Source organism: Amblyraja radiata, chromosome 15 (assembly GCF_010909765.2).
Source record: "Amblyraja radiata isolate CabotCenter1 chromosome 15, sAmbRad1.1.pri, whole genome shotgun sequence".
Taxonomy (NCBI): domain Eukaryota; kingdom Metazoa; phylum Chordata; class Chondrichthyes; order Rajiformes; family Rajidae; genus Amblyraja; species Amblyraja radiata.
Window position 1 is genome coordinate 16,497,440 of NC_045970.1, and position 27,103 is coordinate 16,524,542.

The window sequence follows — 27,103 nt, forward strand, 5'->3', positions numbered from 1 at the left end:
GTGTTGTGTTTGTCTTATTTGTGTGGCTGCATGGCAACTCAAACATCACTGCACCAATTGGTGTATGTGACAATAAATGTAACTTGAACTTGAACTTGAACGTGAGAGGAAACAGGAAATCCCTGCGAAAACTCACACAAGTCATGGAGAACGTACAAACTCTTTACAGACAGTACCCGTAGTCAGGATCGAACCTAGGTCTAAGGTCTGCCGCCTGGCCACAGTGTGGCCATCTAAAGACTGTGGAAGCATAGTTGCTGAGAATATTTATGACGGTAAAATGATACATTTTTGGATATTAAGAAAATCCAGAATTTTATTGAATAATGGAGCAGGTAAGAAAAGCTGAATTACCTACTTTTGTGTTTATCTGTTATTTTTGTATGAAAAATATATGAATGAACTGTAAAATAAAGGTTCAACAAACTTCTGAAGGTGTAAGCATGCTCACAGGCTATCTTTTAAACATATAAACCAGAAATTGACTGGTACATTATGTTTATTATTAGGGGATTTTTTAGGCAACTGCCGGCGACTGTCATAGTCGTAGCAGGTCGCCGAAAAACCGGCGACAACCTACGTCATCCTGGCGACAACCTACGCAGCACCTACGTCAGGAGAAGTCAAGCTACGCTCATTGGCGTCAAACCCACTGTCACCAAAAATGTTTCAACATGTTGAAAATTTAGTGGCGACCAGAAAGATGCGACGACTTTTTGCGCGACTGAGGAGACTACTCCCGGCGACCACCGGCGAACATGTGGCTACAAACTAGTCGCCTGTAGTTGCCTAAAAAATCGCCTAGGTGGGACAGGCCCATTTACAGATATCTGATATTGGCAAATTTTGATGTACACAGACTCTTATATTTTGAAGGTAGAAGATTTTCCAGCATCTCCAGTTCCTTCTTAAACTCTTATATTTTGAGTTATTCCCAGTTATTTCAAGATGGTTTAATTTGTTCTTGAAGCCTTCAGCAAGTCTGCTCATTTAAACCCATATCACAGGTAATCCTTAAAGAAAGAACACACACTCTATGAGTCTCTATAACACTTATGAGATACTAGGTGGTGATCTTCGAAAATAAAAATGTATTACCCTCTAACTCTGGCTGGCAGGATATTGAAAGAAACCACCAAAAAAATCTGATCTACATGGAAAGCACTTTCAGAATTGAGAAGTTGCAAAGATATTTTCATTATATATTTATGGTTACTATGAAAAATAATAACAGTGATGTTGAATTTGACTTAACCAATGACAACTTGAAATTGGCCTCTGTAAATTGACCCATGTGGGATAACATTAAACTAATGTGAACAGCTGATTGATGGCCGGTGTCGATTTGGTGGACTGAAGGGCCTGTTTCCTTGCTGTATCTTTCACCAATCATTAAACAAAACATTCAAGCGTTTTTTTGCACAGAGATGCGGTATAAATGAAACCTATTTTACAAAGTTTCCACTTATGATGTTGCTTTGACTTAACACCTTTTTATGCTGGCATTTTCTCTCAGTGTCACTGGACAGAGATGTTAATACCCTTTTCCCACTGGAAACAGCACATACCATTGGTGTGGATGCAAACAGATGGACAATGCAAGTCTGATAAAAGGACATTCGAAAAGTTAAATGCTCTCTTTCTTCTCGCACATTTTTCTCAACCTGTGTACAGCATATTGAGTATTTTATTGCACATTAAAGCATTCTTGGTTTTCCAGCAAAATATACTGTATCTCCAATACAAAATAATATTCGTCGTTGCACTTCCTATTTCAGATGTTAACCATTCCTCTGGCCTGTTCAAGTGTGACTGCCATTTTACTGATACCTAGTGTTAAATTATGAGCAGTTTAATGCCATGGACTCACATCATTAGGAAGCAGGTTGGGAATGACTCAATGACAATCGAATCAAGGGACAGGATTCTTGTAGCCTGAAGACAGATTTATACCCAGGTCCCAGAGGTGAAAGCATAATGTAGCAACTCTTTATCCCATACATTCTCTTCATTATAATTTTTAAGAGCATGCATTCCAGTTTGTTTTGTCTGTAAGATGACCTTGAAGTGACTCTTGCTTCATTGGAAGGTTGTGATAATAGGGATGTTTGCCAATGCTGGAAATGTCATGCATGTGAAATGTCTGAGCTGGTAAGAAGGTAAACTGATGCCTTTATTTTTTATTGTCCAAACTCAATACACAGAATAAATGATTAGTAGGCATATGAATTGGGGTGAAAGCAGTGTGAAGGCCAGTGTGAAAATCCGATCTTGATTTCCATTAATACTTATACTTAGGATAACTGAGGTACCTCCATCACAGTTTTGTGGGTAGGAAAATGATGTTTGAACATTTGACTCAATATCCTAAATTCTATGGGCCAGGGCCTACTGCTCTCAATCTCTTTGCCTTACTTGAGTGGACAAAAGTCCCAGAAGTAGTGTGCATAAAAATGCTGTAGGTTATTGAACACTATTCCACATACTTTGGCGATCTGTACAATAGCACATCAGGTACACAGAGGATTGAGAATCCACAGATTTCATAATAGTTAAGTCCCCAATTTTCCATTTCACTTTCCATCAACATGATAATTCATACTTGACAAAAGTGTGATACAATTAGATTCAATTCCTCGGTAAGTCTTTTTGGCAATAAAGTGTAGAACCATTAGGAACTGGTAGAATTAAACTTATGCCGTTTAGAGCACAAATTAATTGCTAACATGTTAACAGGAGTGATTGTAACATCGACAAATCTGTCATTAAGCCAATGCAATGAAATTTGTCCCGTTTTGAAGTTTTTCACACTTTGTGCTTGTATAACAATAAATCAATAAGTAAATCATGGTTACTCCAGCTTTCAAATTAAGGACAACAAAAGTTAACTACATATTCACTAAGGTGCAACGCAACTCAATATTTTCCCTGTTCATGGTTTCAGTAAGTAAACAAATATAAATTAAGGGGAAGTTATCAATTCCTCGACGTAGAAGAAATCCTATTTTACTTTTCAGTGCCACTGCAACATTTTGTTCGCAGCATTCCCTTTTTTGAGGGGGAATTTTGGTTACATCGTGATTTTGTAAATTCATGAGCTCAAACTACCGTCATCGTAAAATATTGTATTAAACGGTTCAATTAAAAATATATTATGGGAACTTGAATGAGAGTGTGCAAAAACATCAGACAGAAAGCTCGGACTAGACAAACTGACATCATTTGCTGTCAATGGTGTTAAAAATGGTTTCTATTCAAAGTGATGACAGATTGTACGAGGAACTGTAACCCTTGAACTTTCCTTCCTTTTTCACGGAATTGTTTTTTTGCCCGTAAGAATGTACAGAAAAGGTGCTGGGAAATTAGCTTTTTTTATACAATCTAGAGACACAATTTAATGATACCATTTACATCCTATTAGTTTGTCAGATGTCATTGTATAATTCACTTTATCATCTCACATACTTTTGGCTATCTCATAATAATTCCTCTAATATTACTAACAAATAACAATATTAAAATATCAAAACATATGATCGCCATAACTCCACTGTGGTGCTTGTCGTAGAATGATCAGGTACAAAATAAGTTATATCTTGGTAATTAAATAGTAATTTACCAATTCAAATTATACAGTTTATTTAGCTCTTAGTCTTCTGTTAGCATAACATATAATGCAATTGCACAAAACTGCTTTCAGTGCAGCTAAAAATCACATTTAACTTGTTCATTTTAAATGGGGTAACAAATGTATAAACATTAACATCCTTCATGCAGGTCCAGAAGCTGGAATGCTTCTATCTGTGAAGTAAGAGTTCAGTTTGATTGACAACCTCTCTCTAGAACAGATTCATTCAATATTAAATTATTTATTGCCGCACTAGCGCCAAGACTTCAGTAATTTTTAAAACAAAAACAAAGCTGGTACAAATAGCCTGGTGGCACAGCTAGATGGTTGGGTGGCAGGGCTGTAACATTGATTTCATGACATTGTGAGCTCACGCTCCCTGGAGGACTACGAGAGAGTGGCATCAAGTAAAGATGAAATCATTTCCCCTCAGTTGAAGGAGATGACAACCTGCAGAAGGTGCCATCAACCTGCACTGTTTCCAACTACAATCAGGTAGTTGCCTATGAGGCACAAGCAGGAGCCCTTTATCCCTCTCAGATCAGCAAATCGAAAAAGTGTGAAAAATATTTTTGAAAAGACAGGAAGTGCATTTAGTGTGAAAAAGTTATTACTCTGGGTTGCAATTTACATCTGGTGCGGTTTTAAAGTGTGCATTATATGTTTTTCATTGAATATTGTATATTCTTTGCTTTGATGGTTGAATCTGTGACAATTATTTCCCCGATCTCCCCAACGCCATTATTTTACTTTGTGTTACTGCCCTCTCCCCTTCCTTGTTTGTTGGGTATAATTTCCCACGTACAATCGCTAAGTAGGATGGAAGGAAGTGGAGAAATTAAAATAAATCGATGGGTCAGATGACAGGTCAGAGATAGAAGGTATATGACAAGCTGAAACAAGGAGGATGTTTTCCATGTAGCCTGTGCGAGTTTGAATCTGAAATTCGCTGCAAAGGTGGAGGAAGCAGATGCAAACAGGCTTTTCAAAAAGGAAACAGAGAAGCAACTGATGGGGGGGGGGGGGGACAAAGTGTTTGACTATGGAATAAGAGCTAGGAAATGGGATTAGGAACTTTGCTCCTCCTTTGAGCAGAATCACATTCTATTCTGAACAATTCCTTTTAGTTTACTATTCAATGGCCTGCTTCTTGGATAAACTCTGCAAAATCTACGCCAAAGCTGCTGCCTTTAGTCTGTTTGAACCAATTATACTTCAAATATGCAACAAGTGCCTGCACTACCGATTTCATAGTTAAAAATAACACTCAAAAGACAGGTGAAACTTAATTCTGAATTGTTGGCTGAAAGAAATGTTTTTGACATAGCATACCATTTTAAATATCCCCCCCCCCCCCCCCCCCCCCAATGCTCCTCTCCAATAAATGTGGTCAGATACACACACTCTTTTATGTGTTGTGAATTTCCAAAAGCATAGATTTGTCTTGAACAAAAATAACATGAAGGAGCCTTTCAATCAATACTGGAATCCCTTAGATTCAGGTAACAGCTGAATATTCTCTCTAACTTTGCATTTTGTACTTCTGGCTAGAGCCCACCAGGGAAAGGACTTGTTTTCACTCCAGGCCTCATCAATACCTAAATCCTAGTGAACAAGTGACACTGAGAAGCTGTAATCAATAGCTCCCTGGGCGTTTTTTCTTCTGGTCAAATGGTTCAGCAGTACTGACAGCCCTGACACTTAGAACATGATGCTAAATCTTTATCAACAGCCATCTAGGTGACTGGCAAAACAAGATGCTGGCGGTCATTAATGCTCGTGGCAATCTGTGAATAAACTAACTCCCCAATAAAGCTCTTGTTTAAAAAAAAAGTAAAGAAAAACTCTCAGTACCACGTATTGATTGTCTTTGAACTGCATTTAGTAAATCCTGTCAGTAGACTGAATGGTGTAGTGTTCAACAGTGGTGTCAAGCTCATTACTTCTTTTAGGCTTCAGACAGTGACCATTGCACTACAGCCAAGAGACAATAGAGCAGCATAATTGTACACACTCACATATCTATTTTCCTCTGTCAACAAACTGGGTTGCAACAGAAATATATCCACTTTCTATTTGTGGACACAATTTCAAAAACATCATTTTACTACTTGTTTTAAATATTATCTATTCATATATATCTGAAACCAGGATATGTCAACAATGCATCATTTTTAAATTGAATGCGGGACCCTAGAACACATTTATTTGGCTTAAAATAAGGCAATCGTAAATAAAATGTGTGAAATTTGGAGGGCATCTTTCAAACCACAGACCTTTGCATTCCAGCAGGGTCAGGCTAGCAAGCACTAACTTCGAGGTTTCTCCATGTCATGCACTTTCCTGACTTGGAAAGATATCGCTGTTCCTTTATAATGTTAGGTCAAATTTTGAGAACCCCCTTCCTAATGGGCCTGTCCCACTTACGTGACTGTTTCGGCGACTGCCGGCACCCGTCATAGGTTGTTGCAGGTCGCCGAAAATGTTCAACATGTTGAAAATCCAGCGGCGACCAAAAAGACACTACGACTCTTTGGGCGACTGAGGAGACTACTCACGACCATACAGGCGACACCCCGGCAACATGTCGTGGGGTGAAGCCTGTATGGTCATGAGCAGTCGCCCAAAACGTCGTACCTTGTTCTGGTCGCCGCTGGATTTTCAACATGTTGAAAATTTTCGGCAACCTGCAACGACCTATGACGGGTGCCGGCAGTCGCCGAAAGAGTCACGTGAGTGGGACAGGCCCATTACAAATCAGTGAGAGGACCATCGTCATAAAGACCACAGATGTTCAGGAAGGGAATTCAATATAACTTCATAGTCAATTATGAATGGGCATTAAACGCTGCATTTATATTACATTTCTGTGTAGTGGAAAGTCAGCATTTCCTTGCTTAAAGGTCTAGTGTTCACTTGCCTCAATCAACTTGAGCATGCATTGTTTTGTCTTTATCTGGACAGGGCTTGACCTCCACTTCATCTGTTTAGACGTTGGCCTAATATCCAGCCGTTGCACATGTCTAGGTGTGCGCTCCTTGAAACCAGCCCTTTCAGACCTCCAAAACATAGTATAATCCAATCTGCACTCTGTGTTTGTTTACTGGGGCGTTTTATAATGAAGCTTCATTGTCTCAAGTAATCTAAATAGATGCTTCACTTCACTTCTAATCCACAGTCCCAGCATGTGGCTGTCCTGTGAATCTAACCCCTGGTGAGCAAACCATAAGACATTTTTGTGCAGGCTTACGTTTTTCAGTAAAGCAAACATCTGAAAAAGTGGAAAGAGAATGCAAAGTATTTATTTCTGATGGCCCATTCTTGGCTCTGCGGAAACAGCCATTGCCATTATTTATCTGAAGCAACATCCCATTTGAAATTATGTCACAGTTGGATGAACTTTGTAAGGGGCTCCTACAGCTAAACTAGAAGTCGCAAAAATCATTACCTGACTCATAACTATGCAAAAGATCAAATTTCATCTGTAAGGCAACAACCATAAGTTGCTATAGAAAGCAAGAATCATGATACTCTCAGTTTAATGCAAACTTTGCCCCAGCATTTCAACAGCACCTGAAAACATGAGTGCACTATACTTATGTTCCAGTGTCACATTTGCTTGATACTGGTAACTATTTACAGTGATCCACGAATACTAGAGGGAAATATGGGCACAAGGAACTGCCGATGCTGGTTGCCAAAAAATACACAAAGTGCTGGAGTGACTAACTCTGCGGGTCAGGCAGCATCTCTGGAGAACATGGTCTTAGAGGGCTGGGGTAACTCAGCGGGTCAGGCAGCATCTCCGGAAAACATGGATAAGTGACATGATCCTTCTTCAGGCTGAAGTGGGGGGAGAAAAAGCTGGAAGAGAGGTGGGGGCAGAGCAAAGCCTGGCAAGTGATAGATAGACAAAATGTGTAGAGAAGAATTGCAGGTGCTGGTTTATACCAAAGAGAGACCCAAAGAGCTAGAGTAACTCAGTGTTTAAGAAAGAACTGCAGATGCTGCAAAAATGGAAGGTAGACAAAAGTGCTGGGGGATGTCAGTAGGTGAGAAAGCACCTATGGAGAGAAAGGATGGGTGACGTTTCGGGTTGGGACTTTTCCTTTTTATCCAGAGATGCCGCCTGACCCGCTGAGCTACTCCAGATAGGTAGATATAGGCGAGTGTGGATTTGATTGGTAGATGGTCAGACAAAGGCAACAAATGAGAAGACAAAAGGTTGTGAGATAAGGAGAGAAGTGGCATGAAATGTGAAGCCAGAGGAAGGAATAGAGGTGGAAGGGGAAAGAGAGAAATCCAGTTGAGGCACAGGGAGGAGATGGGGAAGAATTAGGGGGGGGGGGGGGTAATTTTTGGACAGCTCACCCAGCAAGGGGATGCACAGCCATTATATTTTAAAATATTTCTTCAGTTACCAAACCACGGATCTTGCCCTTTACCTCATTCCATCTCCACACTGCATCATCATTGTTCCCAAATCCTCTCTAACCCAATAATCACTCTCTTGGAGCAAGGTGCAACACCTCTCACTCATGAACCCTGCACCTCCCACCCCTATTACTGTTCAGACCCTCTCTCCCCAGCACTTCATATGAGCAAGACTTGCATGTTCTTAGTGACCCTCCACAAAGATTAATTATTACAATCCATTTCCACAGGAGGCGGGTATACACAAATTCCAAGAACAATTCTTCCTCTTCTTCTTCTTGCATTTGAGGCAGCAGAAGTCTGCAGCAGGGTGATGCCATCCGGTTCGACATCCGTAGGTGTCCGCCCTAAAAAGTGAGCGTGCTCCGGGTTGGCGCCAAGCTGCGGTGCTGCTGCTGTCTCTGTTTGTTGTCGTTCACCTGACTGAGGGCTCTCCACGGGGAAGTCGACAACATGAGCCCCCAAGAACAAGTCACCCCTCAGTATAAAAACATGTCACCCCTCAGCATAAAAAGGTGTGCTGCTCATCACAGGACAAGGACAGCCTTGGGCAAGCTGAATCGTACCACTGGACGGGACATTATAGAAAGGGCCTTCATACCTTATCTCCTGATATGTTCTGCATGATAACCTACACCTTATTCATCATTCACTGTCTCACTGTCATGGTACACCAGTCATTGAAAGTAGGCATGCAGGTGCAGCAGGCAGTGAAGAAAGCGAATGGTATGTTAGCATTCATAGCAAAAGGATTTGAGTATAGGAGCAGGGAGGTTCTACTGCAGTTGTACAGGGTCTTGGTGAGACCACACCTGGAGTATTGCGTACAGTTTTGGTCTCCAAATCTGAGGAAAGACATTCTTGCCATAGAGGGAGTGCAGAGAAGGTTCACCAGGCTGATTCCTGGGATGTCAGGACTTTCATATGAAGAAAGACTGGATACACTCGGCTTGTACTCGCTAGAATTTAGAAGATTGAGGGGGGATCTTATAGAAACGTACAAAATTCTTAAGGGATTGGACAGGCTAGATGCAGGAAGATTGTTCCCGATGTTGGGGAAGTCCAGAACAAGGGGTCACAGTTTAAGGATAAGGGGGAAATCTTTTAGGACCGAGATGAAAAAAACATTTTTCACACAGAGAGTGGTGAATCTCTGGAATTCTCTGCCACAGAAGGTAGTTGAGGCCAGTTCATTGGCTATATTTAAGAGGGAGTTAGATGTGGCCCTTGTGGTTAAAGGTATCAGGGGTTATGGAGAGAAGGCAGGTACAGGATACTGAGTTGGATGAGCAGCCATGATCATATTGAATGGCGGTGCAGGCTCGAGGGGCCGAATGGCCTACTCCTGCACATATTTTCTATGTTTCAATCTCCCTGTTCCTTTATTTTTCAGGCCAGGGCACTAAAGTTGAAGGACGCTCCTTTCAGGGTAAGGTAACCAATCTTTCTGAAGGTGCACGGTCAAGCAAGTGATATTTTGGTGCTGAATAGAAAGTCTGTGTGGAGTCATAAGAAGCTGCAGATGCTGGGATCTTGAGCAAAACATAGCTGAAGGAACTCAGGGGGAGGGAGTGGACAGACGACATTTCAGGTCAGGACTCTTCAGACTGAAGAACTGTCGGGAGTGTTGTTTTTCAAATGAGCCATTCAAGTCTATGTCAAGTGTGCTTTCTCAAGTGGATGGGAAAGCTCCCTTGGTACCATTACAAAGGGAACAGGGGAGATGTCCTCAGCATCCCAGCTAATACTTATCCCTCAATCAATATTTAAAAAATCATTATGCCTTTGCTGTTTACGGGAGGTTGTTGTGGACAAATTGGCTACTATGTTTCCTACATTAAGCACTTCAGAAGTATTTTATTCACTGAAGTGCTCAAGACAATGAGAGGTCCTGACAAATTATAATAGGAGATTCTTCTGCATTGTTCTCTTGGCACAAAACAAGCAAAGTAAACGTGAGTAATGCCAGACAGCTTACTGTTTGTTCCCTTATATCCTGTTTCATTCTGTTCATCAGTAAAGAGATGCCACTGGCATAGAGAGTTCACGGGCTGCTCCAATACATCAGTGACCAGGAAGCAGAGCGATGATATTCACCGAGTCACATGGCAAAAACATCTTGCATAACATTTTTGGGTAACTCTGACCCTTTCAGATATAATCTGTGTAGTTCATTTGTTCTGATTTGAAGCTCAAGTTATAGCTATGACAGGCAACACAGCTTGGTGATAATTCCTTTAAAGACATAAAGGGGGCCGATAATTTGTTCCTCCATAAGACTGTAGATGTCCCCCCATAAACATCCATTACAGCTGTGGCCTTCTGCACAGTACCTTTCTTGAAGAGTCTCGACCCAAAATGTCACTCCTTCTTTCTCTTCAGGGATGCTGCCTGGCCCGCTGAATTACTCCAGCATTTTGTGTTTATCTTCAGTGTAAATCAGCATCAGCAGTTCCTTCCTACGCCTCTCTTCTCCCGGCTGCTCCTGATCACCCCTTTTGATTCCCTCCATCACTCCATCCTCCCATCTTGAAAGTCCTGACGACTGCAGAGGAACTGTTTTAAAAGCAGCCAAAATTATCCAGCAAAAAAATTAGAATTTAAATGATTTGAAGAAATCAGAAATCAGGCACAAAAATGATCAGAGATGGCCAGCAACCTCTAATGAAAAGAGTAACAATGATACTATCAGTAGTGAATGAGCTTTATAATAAAGCACTCTTTAAAGATTTCTGCTGTATCTTTGTTGCATTGTTTGTTGAATGAGCGAGTTTATTCTATGGCGAGTCAGGAGTTAGGACAGAACAAATGAAAAAATACCCTGATTTTATTTAAGCCTTTAACAGGATTCTTTACCAGATTTCAGGTAATAAATGGGGCCATTCGATCCTGCCATGTAATTTTCTCTATTATACTTGAAAATATGAGCTGCACAAACAAATTTCAATGTCACTAATCTTGGACTTCAGATGTACATAACAAGATACATTCACAGTAAAACCATTTTACTTCAACCTCCTTACGGATAGGCATAAGTAGAGGTGATATCTTGTTTAAATTGAATGCAGTCATGAAAATGACCTTGAACTGATCAATCTTCCATTCCCTCACCTCCAAGAGCCTTTATGATTCTTTTATGGTCCCCTGTACTGTTCTAATGAGCTTGTTAATTGAACTCCATGTTTGCCCTTTGAGGACCACAGACCTTAAAATCAATCTGAAATACAGTGAAGTATTTGAAGTTTTTCCTCAGTTAAGGTGAGTTGATCCACAACGTCCTTCGCATAATTTGTAGCAAAGGCATTTCACTCCCAACTGCTATTGACTCCTCTTCATCCTCCTGACAAAGTTGGAAGGTCACAGTATGAATTAAGTGAAGCACACTAACTACAAAGGCATATTTGTCAGATATGTACTAAAGGAATTTGGCAATACCTTTGCTTCATTGTCAATGTAGCTACCAGCCATACTACTGACGAAAGGAATAGAGATGCATTTTGACTTATCATTTTCTTTACAATAAAATCATAAATTGCTTTGGACAATTTAATTTCCAAACAGCAACAGCTTTTGTTTTGATGTGGCCAGAGGTCTTACAAAGTGAACTATCATTGCTGGCGTTTTGCAAGTGGATGTCTTGCTGGCATTGATATGCTACTGCTCGGCTAATTTGCTGATGAGCTATAACTTGTGTGGGATAGACAATAGACAATAGACAATAGGTGCAGGAGTAGGCCATTCGGCCCTTCCAGCCAGCACCGCCATTCAATGTGATCATGGCTGATCAGTACCCCGTTCCTGCCTTCTCCCCATATCCCTTGACTCCACTATTTTTAAGAGCCCTATCTAGCTCCCTCTTGAAAGCATCCGGAAAACCTGCCTCCACCGCCCACTGAGGCAGAGAATTCCAGACTCACCACTCTCTATGAGAAAAAGTGTTTCCTCGTCTCCGTTCTAAATGGCTTACTCCTTATTCTTAAACTGTGGCCCCTGGTTCTGGACTCCCCCAACATCGGGAACATCCCCTTTTCCCAACTTGACGTCATTTAGATAGTAATCTGCCTTCCTGTTTTTGCTACCAAAGTGGATAACCTCACATTTATCCGCATTAAACTTCATCTGCGATGCATCTGCCCATTCCCCCAACCTGTCCAAGTCACCATGCATTCTCATAGCATCCTCCTCACAGTTCATACTGCTACCCAGCTTGGTGTCATCTGCAAATTTGCTAATTTTATTTTGAATCCCTTCATCCAAATCATTGATGTATATAAGGATGGGAGGGAAGGTACACAAAATTGCTGGGGAAACTCAGCGGGTGCAGCAGCATCTATGGAGCGAAGGAAATAGGCGACGTTTCGGGCCGAAACCCTTCTTCAGACTAAGGATGGGAGGGAGCTATGCACAGGAGGGAAATTGTGACCCCCGTCAAGTCATGGAGTCATAGAGTGATACAGTGTAGAAACAGGCCCTTCGGCCAAACTTGCCCACACCGGCCAACTAGTCCCACCTGCCTGCGTTTGGTTCATATCCCTCCAAACCTGTCCTATCCATTTACCTATCTAACTGTTTCTTAAACGATGGGATAGTCCCTGTCTCAACTCCCTCCCCTGGCAGCTTGTTCCATAGACCCATCACCCTTTGTGTGAAAAAGTTACCCCTCAGATTCCTATTAAATCTTATCCCCTTCACCTTGTCCTCTGGTCCTCGATTCCCCGACTCTGGGCAAGAGACTCTGTGCATCGACACGATCTATTCCTCTTATGTATTACAGGGTTCAATGGAAGATGCATTTTGTAAACTGCATTTGGGAAGCCCCATTTTAGTAAACAATTTGACAACATTGCCATTTACCATGTGTTCGGTTGCTGGCTTAATTCAGCAGGTGTAATGAGTGCTTCAGGTTTCACTGCTGAAAGCCAAAAAAAACAATTGATTTTGACAGCCGAACAGACATGATGTGGTAAATCCCCACTGCTGGAATTATATGTTTTGTCTGAATAAGTGGGCACAATGCAGACCAAAAAATTGCCCTGAGAAATTCCTAAGAATTTTCTAATGTTTTGTTTCTGAGAATCGTGTGTTTTTAAACTCTATAAATCATCATCTTCATCATTGAAAACCACAACGGGCACGATGCCTTACAATGCTATGTACGACAGTGATCGTAACTTCTACTGAAGTGTGGATGGCCGTTGGCTCGCTAGGAGCTTATCCGCCCTTTAACAGGTCTTGTTTTTGGTCCTGCTGGGGGTCCACAGCCCCCACCTCACCTGGCAAACCAGGTGGGGGAGACGGTTTAGTCACCGACTATCCGACCATGGAGCAGATAGCGTGGGATTACATGGTACCCGTGGCGGGGGGAACTCCCCCTGACCTGACTCTGAGACTCTATAAACAAACATTCTAGAAGATAATAAAATTGTGAGGAGTGTGTAATCCGCCATTTTATTTTAGTCTAAACTGCAGGATTAGATGTATGCTTGGCAATACTAGCATGCTTGCCCTGAAATCCATGTGATCTAACCTTTTGGAGCAGCCTTCTATGCGTTACATTCTGAAAGGCTTTGTTAAAGTTTACATAGATAACATCTACCACACCGCCCTTCTTAGTCTTCTTGGTCATCTCGGGAAATTCAATCAAATTTGGAGATACGATTTGTCATCCATATAGCCATGCGGACTATCCCTAACCAATCCTTGCCTTTCCAAATGCAAGTAGATTTGTCTCTTACCATTTACTCCAATAACTCACCCACCAATAAATACACCAGCGAGTCCAAATGCAGACTGGGCGATCGTTTTGCGGAAAACCTTCGCACAGCCCGCGTGAACCAACCTGATCTCCCGGTTGCCGGACACTTTAATTCTCCTTCCCATTCCTACACAGACCTTTCTGTCCTAGGTCTCCCCCATTGTCAGAGTGAGGCGAAATGCAAATCGGAGGAACAGCTTCTCATATTTCGCTTGGGCAGCTTACAGCCCAGTGGTATGAATATTGATTTATCTCACTTCAGATAGCACCGGCATTCCCGGGCCTGTCCATCTTGGGTGTCATTTACGCGACATCCTAAAAATTGGTTGGCGCGTCGTGAGGCATGGTGGGTCATGAGGCGGTAATCCGCGGTGCCCCAGGGTTTTGGAATGCTCAAAATATTCGCGCGCCACCTGCGTGATGTATCTCTTGTGCACGCTGACGTACTGATGGCGTACACTGACGTACTGATGGCATACGTGTAGCGCGTGGTGACGAATGGTTACGCACGGTGACGCACGGACATTGCCTATGCTAATTTATTATGGTTCACCGTGCATCAACGTCCGTAACTATGTGCCGCCCATACGCCGTTGGCGCTCCATTTGCACGTCATTTGAGCGCCCCACCACATGACCACCCGGGTATAAAGTGCGTGTAGCTTTGAAAACTTTTCACTGGGAAAATCCTTGCCACGGAGATAGGACTAAGTACGAACGACATTGCAAATGGCTCCCAAAAGAAGCAGGACCCTCAAGAGCACTTGGCGTGCGACTGGCGTACTGCTAGACGATTTTCACGCGACAGTCACTACTGGCCTGTTGCGTAAATGACGCGCAAATGACGTCCAAGTGGGACAGGCCATTCCCTCTCTCTATCCCTCCCCCACCCTAGTCACACCAGCTTCTCGTTTTCACCCAACAAACAGCTAACAATGGCCTGTTTCCTTTATCATCATTACTTTTTTGCATATCATTCATTCGTTGTTCTTTATCTCTCCACATCACTGTCTATATCTCTCGTTTCCCTTATCCCTAACCAGTCTGAACAAGGGTCTTGACCCGAAACGTCACCCATTCCTACTCTCCAGAGATTCTGCCTGTCCCACTGAGTTACCCCAGCTTTTTGTGTCTATCATCAGTTTAAACCAGCATCTGCAGTTCCTTCTTACACACTGATGTAATCTCACTGATATGTAGTTGCCAGGCTTTTCCTTGCAGGCTTTATTAAATAAAGGCACAACATTAGCTGCTCTCCAGTCCTCCGACACCTCCCCCTGGCTATTGATGATACAAATATCTCTGGCCAGGGACCTTGCAATTTCTTCCCTAGCTTCCCACAATGTCCTAATATACATTTGATCAGGTCCCTGGAATTTATCCACCTTTACGCATTTGAAGACTCAAGCACTTCTTCTGCTGTAATGTTTCTTCAAGATCACTATTAATCACCTTTCTCCACAGTATCATAGAAACATAGAAACATAGAAAATAGGTGCAGGAGTAGGCCATTCGGCCCTTCGAGCCTGCACCGACATCTGAATCATCTTTCTCCACAGTAAATAGAGAGAAATACTCACTTAGAACCCTGCCCATCTCCTGTGACTCCACACAAAGATCTTTAAGACTGTCCTATTCTTTCCTTAGTTACTCCTTTCTCACTCAACTCAAGAGATTTGATAGCCAAATGACTGCCTTCTGCACAGTAGAAATTCTAAGATGTAACAAAAAATGTACGGTACATGTAGAAACAATGATCTGCAGATGCTGGTTAAAATGCAAAAGGACACAAAGTGAGGGAGTAACTCAGCGGGTCAGGCAGCATCTCTGGGGAACATGGAAAGGTGATGTTTCGGGTCAAGAACCTTCTTCTGCCTCGACTTGAAACATCACCTCTCCGTGTTCTCCAGAGATACTGCTTCACCTGCTGAATTACTCTAGCACTTTGTGCCCTACATGGTATGTGATTGGATTTTGAGGTTGTCGTCTAGCTCTGGGTTACAGTTCTATCTAGCCACCCTTCACGTGTGGTTCTTAAGTCTGCACAGTGAATGTAGGCCAGTCATTTTCACCATGGCAGCCCATCACAGCCAAATCAGACTGTGACCAGAACACAGTGGATCAAAGCAAAACCACTAGTTGATTGGTCATCTCCATCTGCCTAGCAATACGAAGGCAATAGTAGCAAGTGCCATTCTTTGAGTGAATCCAAGATCATCTGACCTACAGCATTCAGTTACACTTTGCTTTCACAAGTTGGGTCATTGGAAGAATTCAAATGTTTATTTCCTATATCACCTAACGATTGCATCCAGAAATGTTTTCCTCTTACATGGTCAAGCTACTGCTCAGGCAATAGTGCATGGCAATGATTTATTCAACACATGTTTTTATTCTCAAATCCAGCAATAAGATTCTCCTGCCAGAAACAGTCATAAACAGGCTTTCCCGCTCTCCATCAATTGTTTGGTTTGGTCCAATTTATTATTGTCTCGTGTACAGAGAAAAGCTTTTAGCTCAGTTCAGTTTAGTTTAATGTCACATGTACCAAGGTACAGTGCAAAACTTTTGTTGCCTGCTAACCAGTCAGTGGAAAGACAATACATGATTACAATTGAGCCATTCGCAGTGCACACATGTATGATAAGGGAATAACTTTTAGTGCAAGGTAAAGCCAGTAAAGTCCGATCAAAGATAGTCCAAGAGTTCCCGATGAGGTAGATAGTAGTCCAGGACTGCTCTCTGGTTGCGGAAGGATGGTTTAGTTGCCTGATAATTAACTTTAATTATAAAGGGCAGAAAAAAAGTGTAAAGTCATACAGTGTGGACACAGGCCCTTCGGCCCAACTTGCCCACACCGGCCAACATGTCCCAGCTACACTAGTCCCACCTGCCAGCGTTTGGTCCATATACCTACAAACCTGTCCTATCCATGTACCTGTCTAACTGTTTCTTAAACAATGGGATAGTCCCTGTCTCAACTACCTCCTCTGGCAGCTTGTTCCATACACCCACCACCCTTTGTGTGAAAAAGTTACCTCTCAGATTCCTATTAAAAAAAAATTCCCCTTCATCTTAAACCTATGTCCTCTGGACCTCGATCCACCTACTCTGGGCAATAGATTCTGCGCATCTACCTGATCTGTTCCCCTCATGATCTTACACACAAGTCTGCAATCACAATTTCCCATTCTGGTTAAGGTCCCTTTCAGGAGTTTGCACAATTCCAAAATCATCTCAGCACACTGTTGATCTAAATAAGAAATACTTAAAATGCAAATCTCAACAGAGAAATGTCCTGACTCACATTACATTTCCGAACGCAAGTTGGCCTCGCACAAATTGCACCAACAAAACAGTTAGAGGTTTGGTTTCTCATCACACAAATATCGAGTTAAACTTACAGGGTTACTTCTCATCGCTCCTCCTACTGCTCTCGCAGCTTTGGAATTGCCTGCAAGTGTTGCTAGCTGCTTGTAGGAAGCCATTTCTCCAAATTCCACGTCATTCAGCAGGGTCCTCAGCACTTTGCAGGTGAAGGTAGCTGCAGAATGCAACACAGAATGAACAATGAACAGGTGTTTCGCCAAGCAAGGCCAACCAATTTAATATTTACGACTCTCAAGTCATGTTCTGTCACTTGGCCAATAAAGTTCCAGCTTGCATTGTTACTAATTTTCCTTAAACTTATTGAAAACACATCTGCAGCTGCATTCAATAGTCTCCGAAGTGGGTCCAGTAACTCTGGTGTACATTTAAACCAAACGACACCTATTAAAACGGACAACGGCAGCAAATGTTAGAAACATTCAGCGGGTCAGTCAGTGTTTGTGGAAAGACAAACAATGTTTGAGGTTGAAGTCTCTTTTATCAGAACTGGAAAAGAGAGGAGTTGAAGATTAAAGGGGCACCTTCATCAGATGCAGAATGAGAAGGCAGCACACCATCACCTTATTATGGGTAAGCAGGAATGTATAATAAATGTTGTCTGTGCCAACAAAGCCCAGACTCTGAAAAATGAATACATTTTAAAAGTCTACTGTCGGAGACTAAACCATGGTGTGGGCCTAATGGCCAATATCTCCCCTTCCATTGGGCACTAGCTGCAGGCACCCAACTCAGCAATGCCATGCAAGTGCATAATGCTGTCGCTCATGGCCATAGATTATTGCATGCATCGTGCCGAGCATGGTCTGTACAATCTGTCCTCCTAAATATACCGAGGTTTACTGAGATGCTTTTCATGTGGATAGGCAATGATTCTGTAGCATACAATTGTGCTGCCTCCATCAGCAAGAACACTTTCTCTAAATATAAACTAGGAGGCATTCTACGAACAACATCCAATCGCTGTGGTAACACTCTGTAGGATTGCTAATTCGAGCAGAATGAATGCGCAACTGAATAACTGAAGGCAACAAGGAATGTGGTGTTTTCAATTATGAATTGGTTTGTGAAGTCTACTTTATGGTGACTTTTATTTTAACACTGTTGCCAATTGGATCATTGACAGTTAAAGCAAGACACAACTGCTATGAGGCTGCTGCTCTCTCTCCGAATTGTGTATTGTTGCTGTATATGTTGTTTTTATTTCATGCTTGTTTTAACTGTAAGGTGTCCTTGAGAGTCCTGAAAGGTACCCTATAAATAAAATGTATTATTATTAATGGATACTTAGGATTAGTTCAAGTTCACATTTATTGTCACATGCACCAATTGGTGCAGTGAAATTTGAGTTACTATACAGCCATACAAATAAAAAGAACACAATACACGATAGAATTTAACATAAACATCCACCACATCGGAATCAACGTTTCCCACCGTGATGGCAGGCAATAAAGTTCAGTCATCTTCCTCTTTGTTCACCCGTGGTCGGGGCCTTTGAAACCTCCGCAGTCGCTGCTACGGACAGCCGATGTACAGGCCCTCTCGCTGGGATGATCGAAACACTGGCGTCGGAGCAGAGAAACACACTCTGTGGCTTGGTGTTTCTGAATCGGCCGCTTCTTACCGGAAACGGCGGCTTCCAAATCCACAGGCCGAGCTGGGCGGAGCTCCAACACTGGCGATCCTCAGCAAAAGATCCCAGGCCCCCGCGATGTTAAAGTCAGCATCGTGCCCGCGGCTAGAAGCTCGGCAAACCACAGCTCCACGGTGTTAGAATCAGCAGGCCCAACACTCCGGAGCTCCACACTGGCGATCCCCGGCAAGGGATCGCCCCGCTCCTCATTGGTAATTCAGCGCTGCGTTTGCCGCTGAGGCTCCGGCCGGTCTCCGGTAGGAAAGGCCGAGCCAATCCACTATGTTTACAGCTTATGAAATCCATCAGATGACTCTTCTTTGGTAGCAACATGCAAGGGGGGGGGGGGGGGGGGGGGGGGGGGGGGGGGGGAATATGCAACACAGAGAAAAGACGCATCTTTGTCCAGGTAAGTGACTGAAAAACGGTTTCCCCCTTTTCACACCCACCACCCCCACATAGGACACACTAAGAAATTAAAACATACATTTAGACACACTAAAAATAACAAAAGGGTGAAAGGACGGACGAGCTGCTGGCGAGGCAGCCACTGCGCTGGTTTACAGGTCACATTTGTGATAATTTTTCATGAACAGTGCAGAAATGACTGCTTCTGTAAAAGATAAATAGAAAAGCCTGAAAATGCTCATCAGATGCCTGCAGTTGCATTTACATCATTTATGGCGCACTGTCCCACGGTGCGAGTTCACCCAAGGGCTCTCCTGAGTTTAAAAAAATCAAACTTGTGGGACTTCATCACGAGTATTTTTTTACTCTTGGAAATTTTTCACACTATTGAAAAAACTTCACGAGTTTCTGCGTTTCCCGGGTACCCGCCGTTAGCATTACGAGCCGCTACGAGACATCCACGAGCTCCGACGTACCTGCTACGTACATTCTACGTACTTACAACGTGTTTGATTTATTTTTAGACAGGGGAGAGCTCTTGGGTGAACTCGCATGGTGGGACAGGCCCTTCAGTGCGAACGCTGTTCCTCAAACTTGGAATGCATTTCTCTCAGTGTAAGAAGCCAAGGACAGTCATAAAATTGATATTACAGGTATTGAGAAGTCTGGGGTCATGCTTACTGAAAGAAATGGGATGTTCCACTAAATATTGCATGGGTGCAATAAATGAGACAGTGAATCACACAGCATGGAAACAAGTCCTTTGGCCCAGTGAGTCTGCACCTACTGTTGCCCACGTGCTTTAACACTACACTAATCATATTTTATTTTCCCTTTCTTCTCATCAACTTTCCCAGATTCTACCTCTCACCTACACACTAGGGGCCATTTGCAGGAGCCTACAAACCTGCATGTCTCCGGGATGGGGGAAGGAAGCCAGAGTAGCTAGGAGAAAGTCATGTGCTGAGAGGAAGAACAAGAAAACTCCACACACTCAGCACCAGAGGATACTGGAACCTCGAATCAGCAACTCTACCAGCTGCACAATGCGCCTCTTCTGAGAAGTTGTTGTTTCTGCAGTGCTTAGGGACATGGATGGTGGAAAGGGAGCAGATAAAATAGCAGATTTACATCTCTGACAGTTGCTCAGATATGTTGCACAATAGACGGAGGCGAACTGTCCCTTGGAAAGCTGAAAACAGCAAGGAGGAGAAGATATCATCATATATCATCATACTAGTGGTGTTAGAAATGGTGGATCTTGAATGGATCTTCTTCTTATCGAGTCCACACACAAGATTAGAAGTTGTTCAGCCACAGCTGAACACACTTCTCGGCATCTGCATACAATGGTGTCTGTCTTGTTTCTTGTGCTTCTTGTGCGTGGTGGTGGAAACAGGGCCGCGACATGAACGCTCTTTCCTTGACCCCACTTGTATAGATAGTGAAGCCCATAGTTGCTTCTTCCTTATATTTCTGCACCACAGTTGCTCAGCATGTAACTCTGGTCTAAGGTTGCTCTTTTACTATGCTGGGGCTGTGAAGCAGAGATCTTCCGGACTTAATACCTGGTCTGCTGAACACTAACACACGACTAGTAGGCTCCATTACACTCTACATGGGAGCCTTATTAGCACTATTCACATACTGTTGATATATGCTCAGACAGAGCACCAGGGGCATCACCCTCGTCTTTAGTGATTAGATGTTTTTGCTGACGAGCCACCTTTGGCTTTCCATGCAGCTGGTCAAGTGGACTCACAATGAAGGGACCAGGTGAAGGGAATTGCTTTCAGCTCCAGCATCGAGCAATGTTGATGTACTGTATTATTCCTGGGAACATTAATTTGTTTTTCTAACGAGCAATTCCGCTGATGAGAGTGACTATAACATGTCCTCTTCTTCAGTCAGTCTCTATATCAGTGACAACTTGTGCAAACATTTATACAAACAACACATGGAGCCACTTCCATGGTATTGCAGCTGGTGAGAGCATAAGTGGTTCAATCTGTGCTCTTATTTTGTGACATAATCAGATCATAAATGCATTATGACGCACCCAGGGAGACAGAAAGAAACCTCTCCTTCCAATGTAGCACAAGGGAAAATATGCTTTCCGAACCACACTGTGCCACAGTGCAGGAGCTCAAACTACACGCATGGATAATTGCAACATGACACCTTTCACTGTCACGATATCTTCTATCGGTGAGAAAAATGTCTCTCATCCCGATCTTCAACTTAAGAAAAGAAAAACTGCAGGCCTATGTTTCAACTTGTGCACTTGTGCTGTCCAATTTCATTACAACCTTTGAGATGTAGATGATTCGCCACATGTACCTGCCTGGGCTTTTGCACAGAACCAGCATATTTTCATTCCTCTTTCATATTCGCACAATCTTTCTATTCTCTATGTTTTTAAATAGGGCCCCATATTCCACAGATTTTTTTTACCGTAATTTCATGGTGAAACTTTAACCAATTTGTGACAATAGAGGGGCAATTATGTATTTCGTCTATTATTTTAAAAGGAACCAACTGTGACTGATGAGACCTTTGCCCAGTATGGGCTAGAGTGATATATTACACCAAACAAGTCACTGTTACTCAGAACAATTAAAAACAGTCAATTCCGAAGTATTACAAATACACAGGTTTATTGAGATTATTATTTGGTTGATCCCCTGAAATTACGCAGTACAGATCGTGTTTGAGTAATCCGAGAGTGGAAATAAAGGTCAACAATAAGATACAGTATGCTAAAGTACTGTTACAGAATCTGGTATTGAACCAGGGGAGGAAAATAATAGAAGCTAAACATGGGTGCTGACCTTGGGTGCTGTCTGTACGGAGTTTGTAAGTTCTCCATCTGGAACTCACTGCCAGAGGAGGTGGTGCAATCAGACACAGTAACTATGTTTTAAAGACATGTAATAGCCCTGTCCCATGGTACAAGTTCATTCCAAGAGCTCTCCCGAGTTAAAAAATTCAAACTCGTGGTAAGCAAGGCAAATGAACGTTGTGTATACGTCGGAGCTCGGGGACGTCTCTTAGCGCTAACGGCAGGTACTCGGGAAGATTCGCTAACGGCAGGTACTCGGGAAGATTCGCTAACGGCAGGTAAGCATGGGAAGACTCGTGAAGATTTTTCAAGATGATGAAAAATGTCCACGAGAGCCCCGAGTATCAACGAGTGGCCATTACCGTAAATCTCCGAGTTCGAATCAGGGCAAACTCGGGAGAACTCAAGTTCAAGTGTTCAATTGAGTTTATTGTCATGTGTCCCTGCATAGGACAATGAAATTCTTGTCTTGCTTTGCTTAAGCACACATAAAATAGTAGGCATTTACTACAAAACAGATAAATGTGTCCATATACCATGATATAAATATATACACACATGAATAAATAAACTGGTAAAGTGCAAATAACAGAAAGTGGTTATTAATAATCAGAGTTTTGTCCGAGCCAGGTTTAATAGCCTGATGGCTGTGGGGAAGTAGCTATTCCTGAACCTAGTTGTTGCAGTCTTCAGGCTCCTGTACCTTCTACCTGAAGGTAGCAGGGAGATGAGTGTGTGGCCAGGATGGTGTGGGTCTTTGATGATACTGCCAGCCTTTTTGAGGCAGCGACTGCGATAAATCCCCTCGATGGAAGGAAGGTCAGAGCCGATGATGGACTGGGCAGTGTTTACTACTTTTTGTAGTCTTTTCCTCTCCAGGGCGCTCAAATTGCCGAACCAAGCCACGATGCAACCGGTCAGTATGCTCTCGACTGTGCACCTGTAGAAGTTAGAGAGAGTCTTCCTTGACAATCCGACTCTCCGTAATCTTCTCAGGAAGTAGAGGCGCTGATGAGCTTTTATGATAATTGCGTTAGTGTTCTCGGACCAGGAAAGATCTTCAGAGATGTGCACGCCCAGGAATTTGAAGTTCTTGAAGCTCTTGGAATGAACTCGTACTGTGGGACAGGGGTTTAAATACACAAGGCAGTGATAGAAACAGACCTAATGTAGGAAAGTGAATTTAATATAAATGGGCATAAAAAAGGGCAATCACAAAAAATGAGAAGAAAACTAATAACAAAAAGGATTGCATGCATTTATTTCACACCTTTCAAGCCTGCAGCCCATACCAAGGGTTTTTACTATAAGTTCAACCATGAGAGTGAAGTTAGGGTAACAATCCTGAAGCTAAAGACATATTTTATTCTGCTCATTCCTCTGTGAACTCTCAACAATGTGGCTTTACAGATATGGAGAACATTCAACACGATTATGTAGATGTGGAAGTTTGGGAGGAACTTTGTGAGGATTACAAACTACAATGGAGGGGAGGGGAGGAAGGGAGGGGGGGTGCAGATTCAATATAATAACATGTGTTTGCAACATTTTTCAACAGAAATCTTGTGAATGACCAACGTCGTGTTTTTGACGAAGTGCCGAATCTTAGCCTGGATATTGGACATTGCATTTGCCTTTCTTTTAGGGGACCATGGCTTGCTGTCATCCAAATCACATCCTTGAAGTCTGCAGTGCATGGGTATATCAGTAGCGTAGACTTCATGTGGTGAAATAACTCACAACCTACTGATTTCCAAGATAGGAATGCTGCAGGAATGTAAACCAGGAAGACATCCAAGAATTGGAGGTGATGATCAATACACAGATTGCAAAAATGGTCAATGAGTGATAGATGCAATATGAAGGCCTTCTTTCTGCCTGCATTGTCTTCTTAAAGTGGAAAAGACAATAGCAAAATCAATAAGGCCTTGCTTCTGTTCCTTGATTTTGTTTCATTTACAATCTGCTGTGTCCCCACTTTCCTCTCAGAACTGCTGAAGTCAATTGTTTTTCTAATACCTTTTCAAACTCAGACTGGGACAATCTTCATTTCCCCCCCTCATTTTGCCATTTTAGACTATGTTTACAGGTTATGAAATCCATCAGATGACTCTTCTTTGGTAGGAACATGCACGCCTTTAACCTTTAATAACTGTGCTTCGCTCTTTCCATTGGCGAGACTTGAAAAACAGGACTTTACTGTCTCCAGTGTACCACCCTGACTAAAGGGTTATCATCCTGACTAAAGGATGAAGCATCCTTTTTGTTTCATGTCTTGTCAGAATCCTTGTGAAGTTGACCATCAGCACAACACTGGGGAGAAGCAAATAAGTGAACTGTGAGGAGGATGCTATGAGGATGCAGGGCGACTTGGACAGGTTGGGCGAGTGGGCAGATGCATGGTAGATGCAATATAATGTGAGTTTATCCCCTTAGGTGGCAAGAACAATAAGGCAGATTATCATCTGAATGTTGTCAGATTAGGAAAAAAGGACATGCAACGAGACCTGGGTGTCCTTGTACATCAGTCACTGAAAGTAAGCATTCAGATACAGCAGGCAGTGAAGAAAGCTAATGGCATGTTACCCTTCATAACAAGAGGATTTGAGTATAGGAACAAAGAGGTCCTTCTTCAGTTGTACAGGGTCCCAGTGAGACCACACCTGGAGTATTGTGTGCAGTTTTGGTCTCCTAATTTGAGGAAGGACATTCTTGCTATTGAGGGAGTGTAGCGTAGGTTCACGAGGTTAATTCCCGGGATGGCGGGACTGTCATATGATGAAAGAATGGAACGACTGGGCTTGTATTCACTGGAATTTAGAAGGATGAGAGGGTATCTTATAGAAACATATACAATTATTACGGGATTACACAAGCTAGATGCAAGAAACATGTTCCCGATGTTGGGGGAGTCCAGTACCAGGGGACACAGTTTAAGAAAAAGGGGTAGGCCATTTAGAACTGAGATGAGGAAAAACGTTTTCACCCAGAGAGTTGTGAATTTGTGGAATTCTCTGCCTCAGAAGGCAGTGGAGGCCGATTCACTGGGAGCATTCAAAAGAGAGTTAGGTTTAGCTGTTAGGGCTAGCGGAATGAAATATATGGGGAGAAGGCAGGAACGGGGTACTGATTGTGGATGATCAGCCATGATCACATTGAATGGCGGTGCTGGCTCGAAGGGCCGAATGACCTACTCCTGCACCTATTGTCTTTATATCTATGATTTAGTCTCTGTAGTTTATAGTAAAAGCAATCAAATGAAACTGTCCATCTCAAATGCCATGTGCAAATGTATTCAAAACTATTCCTGCCAATTGTAAACTGCTACACGCCACTTGGGAAGCACCAATAACTTTGTCAGGAATTCGTCCACAAAATTCAATTCTAAACTTATTTCATGGTGTGGATCTTTTCCCCATCCCTAAACCCCTTTAAATGGTGGTTTCAATTGAAGCAATTTATTGTTTCCAAACATGGTATCCTAACCTGATGCATCTGTTGCTAAATTTAAAACTAGTCAGAATGCACCAGCAATGGAAAATATATCTGAGGCTGTAAGTTTAAAGTCCACACTTTTACTGCAGACAAAAAAACAGCATTGTAAGTTGGCTTTGAGGGAAGGGTAGATGATCATAAATTCATATTCAGAATTGGCAGGTTTACAATTCATGAAAGAGTATGTTGCTTTAGTCCACTTTCCAATTAAAAGATGCTTTTTCCTTTATTGTATACCAAATTCTAAAATACACGTTGAATCAATAACTCTTATGGACAGCGTGAGTCATTATCCAATGCTATAGAACTTATTTTGTTCATATGCTTTGAGGAATTTTTTGTAAGAGTCAATGGACTAAAAAAGGCACGTCAAAGCAGTGGTGGGCAGGGAGTCTGGCCTTCGGTAGGAGCATGCTTTAGTTTAGTTTAGAGATACTTCGGCCTACTGGGTCCGCGCCGACCAGCGATCCTCACATATTAACACTGTCCTACACACACGAGGGACAATTTTTACATTTACCAAGCCAATTAACCAACAAACCTGTACGTCTTTGGATTGTGGGAGGAAACTGGAGATCTCGGAGAAAACCCACGCAGGTCAGGGGGAGAACGTACAAACTGTGTCGCACCCATAGTCGGGATCGAGCCCGGGTCTCCGGCGCTGCAAGACAGCAACTCTACCGCTGCGCCACTGTGCTGCCCCTGCTTAAATAGATTTGTGTATTGCTCGTTTCTTGGTGGTAGTTGTCTTGTTACCTCCATTTTTATTTAAAATGTGGGATGTCGTATAGGGTAATAATAATAATAATAATGGATGGGATTTATATAGCGCCTTTCTAATACTCAAGGCGCTTTACATCGCATTATTCATTCACTCCTCGGTCACACTCGGTGGTGGTAAGCTACTTCTGTAGCCACAGCTGCCCTGGGGCAGACTGACGGAAGCGTGGCTGCCATTCTGCGCCTACGGCCCCTCCGACCACCACCAATCACTCACACACAGGCAAAGGTGGGTGAAGTGTCTTGCCCAAGGACACAGCGACAGTATGCACTCCAAGCGGGATTCGAACCGGCTACCTTCCGGTCGCCAGCCGAACACTTAGCCCATTGTGCCATCTGTCGTCCAGCAATATAATTTACAAGGAATTCAAGAAGGCATCGGACCACCAAAAGGAAATTAAAAAAGCTTTCACTTTTTGTTCGTAAAGTAAAGGGCCTGTCCCACTTAGGCGACTTCTTTTGCGATCGCAGGCGACTGTCAGTCTTGTTGAATCGCCGAAAAAGTGAATGTATCAAACGCATCCTACGACTATGTAGAAGACATCCTACGACTATGTAGGACAAGCTATGACTATCTACGACTTAATTACCGATGCACTCGTGACAATTGGCAATCACCTGAAGACGATCACCTTCGACTTACAGACGACTACACCCACTATCACAGAAAGCAAGCTACGACTGGCTACGACTCTTTAGTCGTAAGATCACCTATAAAAATGACATTAGATTTTTCAAA

The 27,103-nt window shown here is 42.7% G+C and overlaps 1 protein-coding gene across 2 annotated transcripts in view; it reads right to left on the reverse strand.

Annotated features, from left to right (window-relative positions):
* The window catches only part of mgmt (O-6-methylguanine-DNA methyltransferase), a 339,916-nt gene that overhangs the window by 7,401 nt on the left and 305,412 nt on the right, over positions 1-27,103 (reverse strand). For both annotated transcript variants that reach the window (XM_033033682.1, XM_033033683.1), the window contains exon 5: positions 17,221-17,360. In XM_033033682.1, the coding sequence (XP_032889573.1) occupies positions 17,221-17,360 (140 nt within the window). The remainder of the gene's footprint in view (positions 1-17,220; positions 17,361-27,103) is intronic.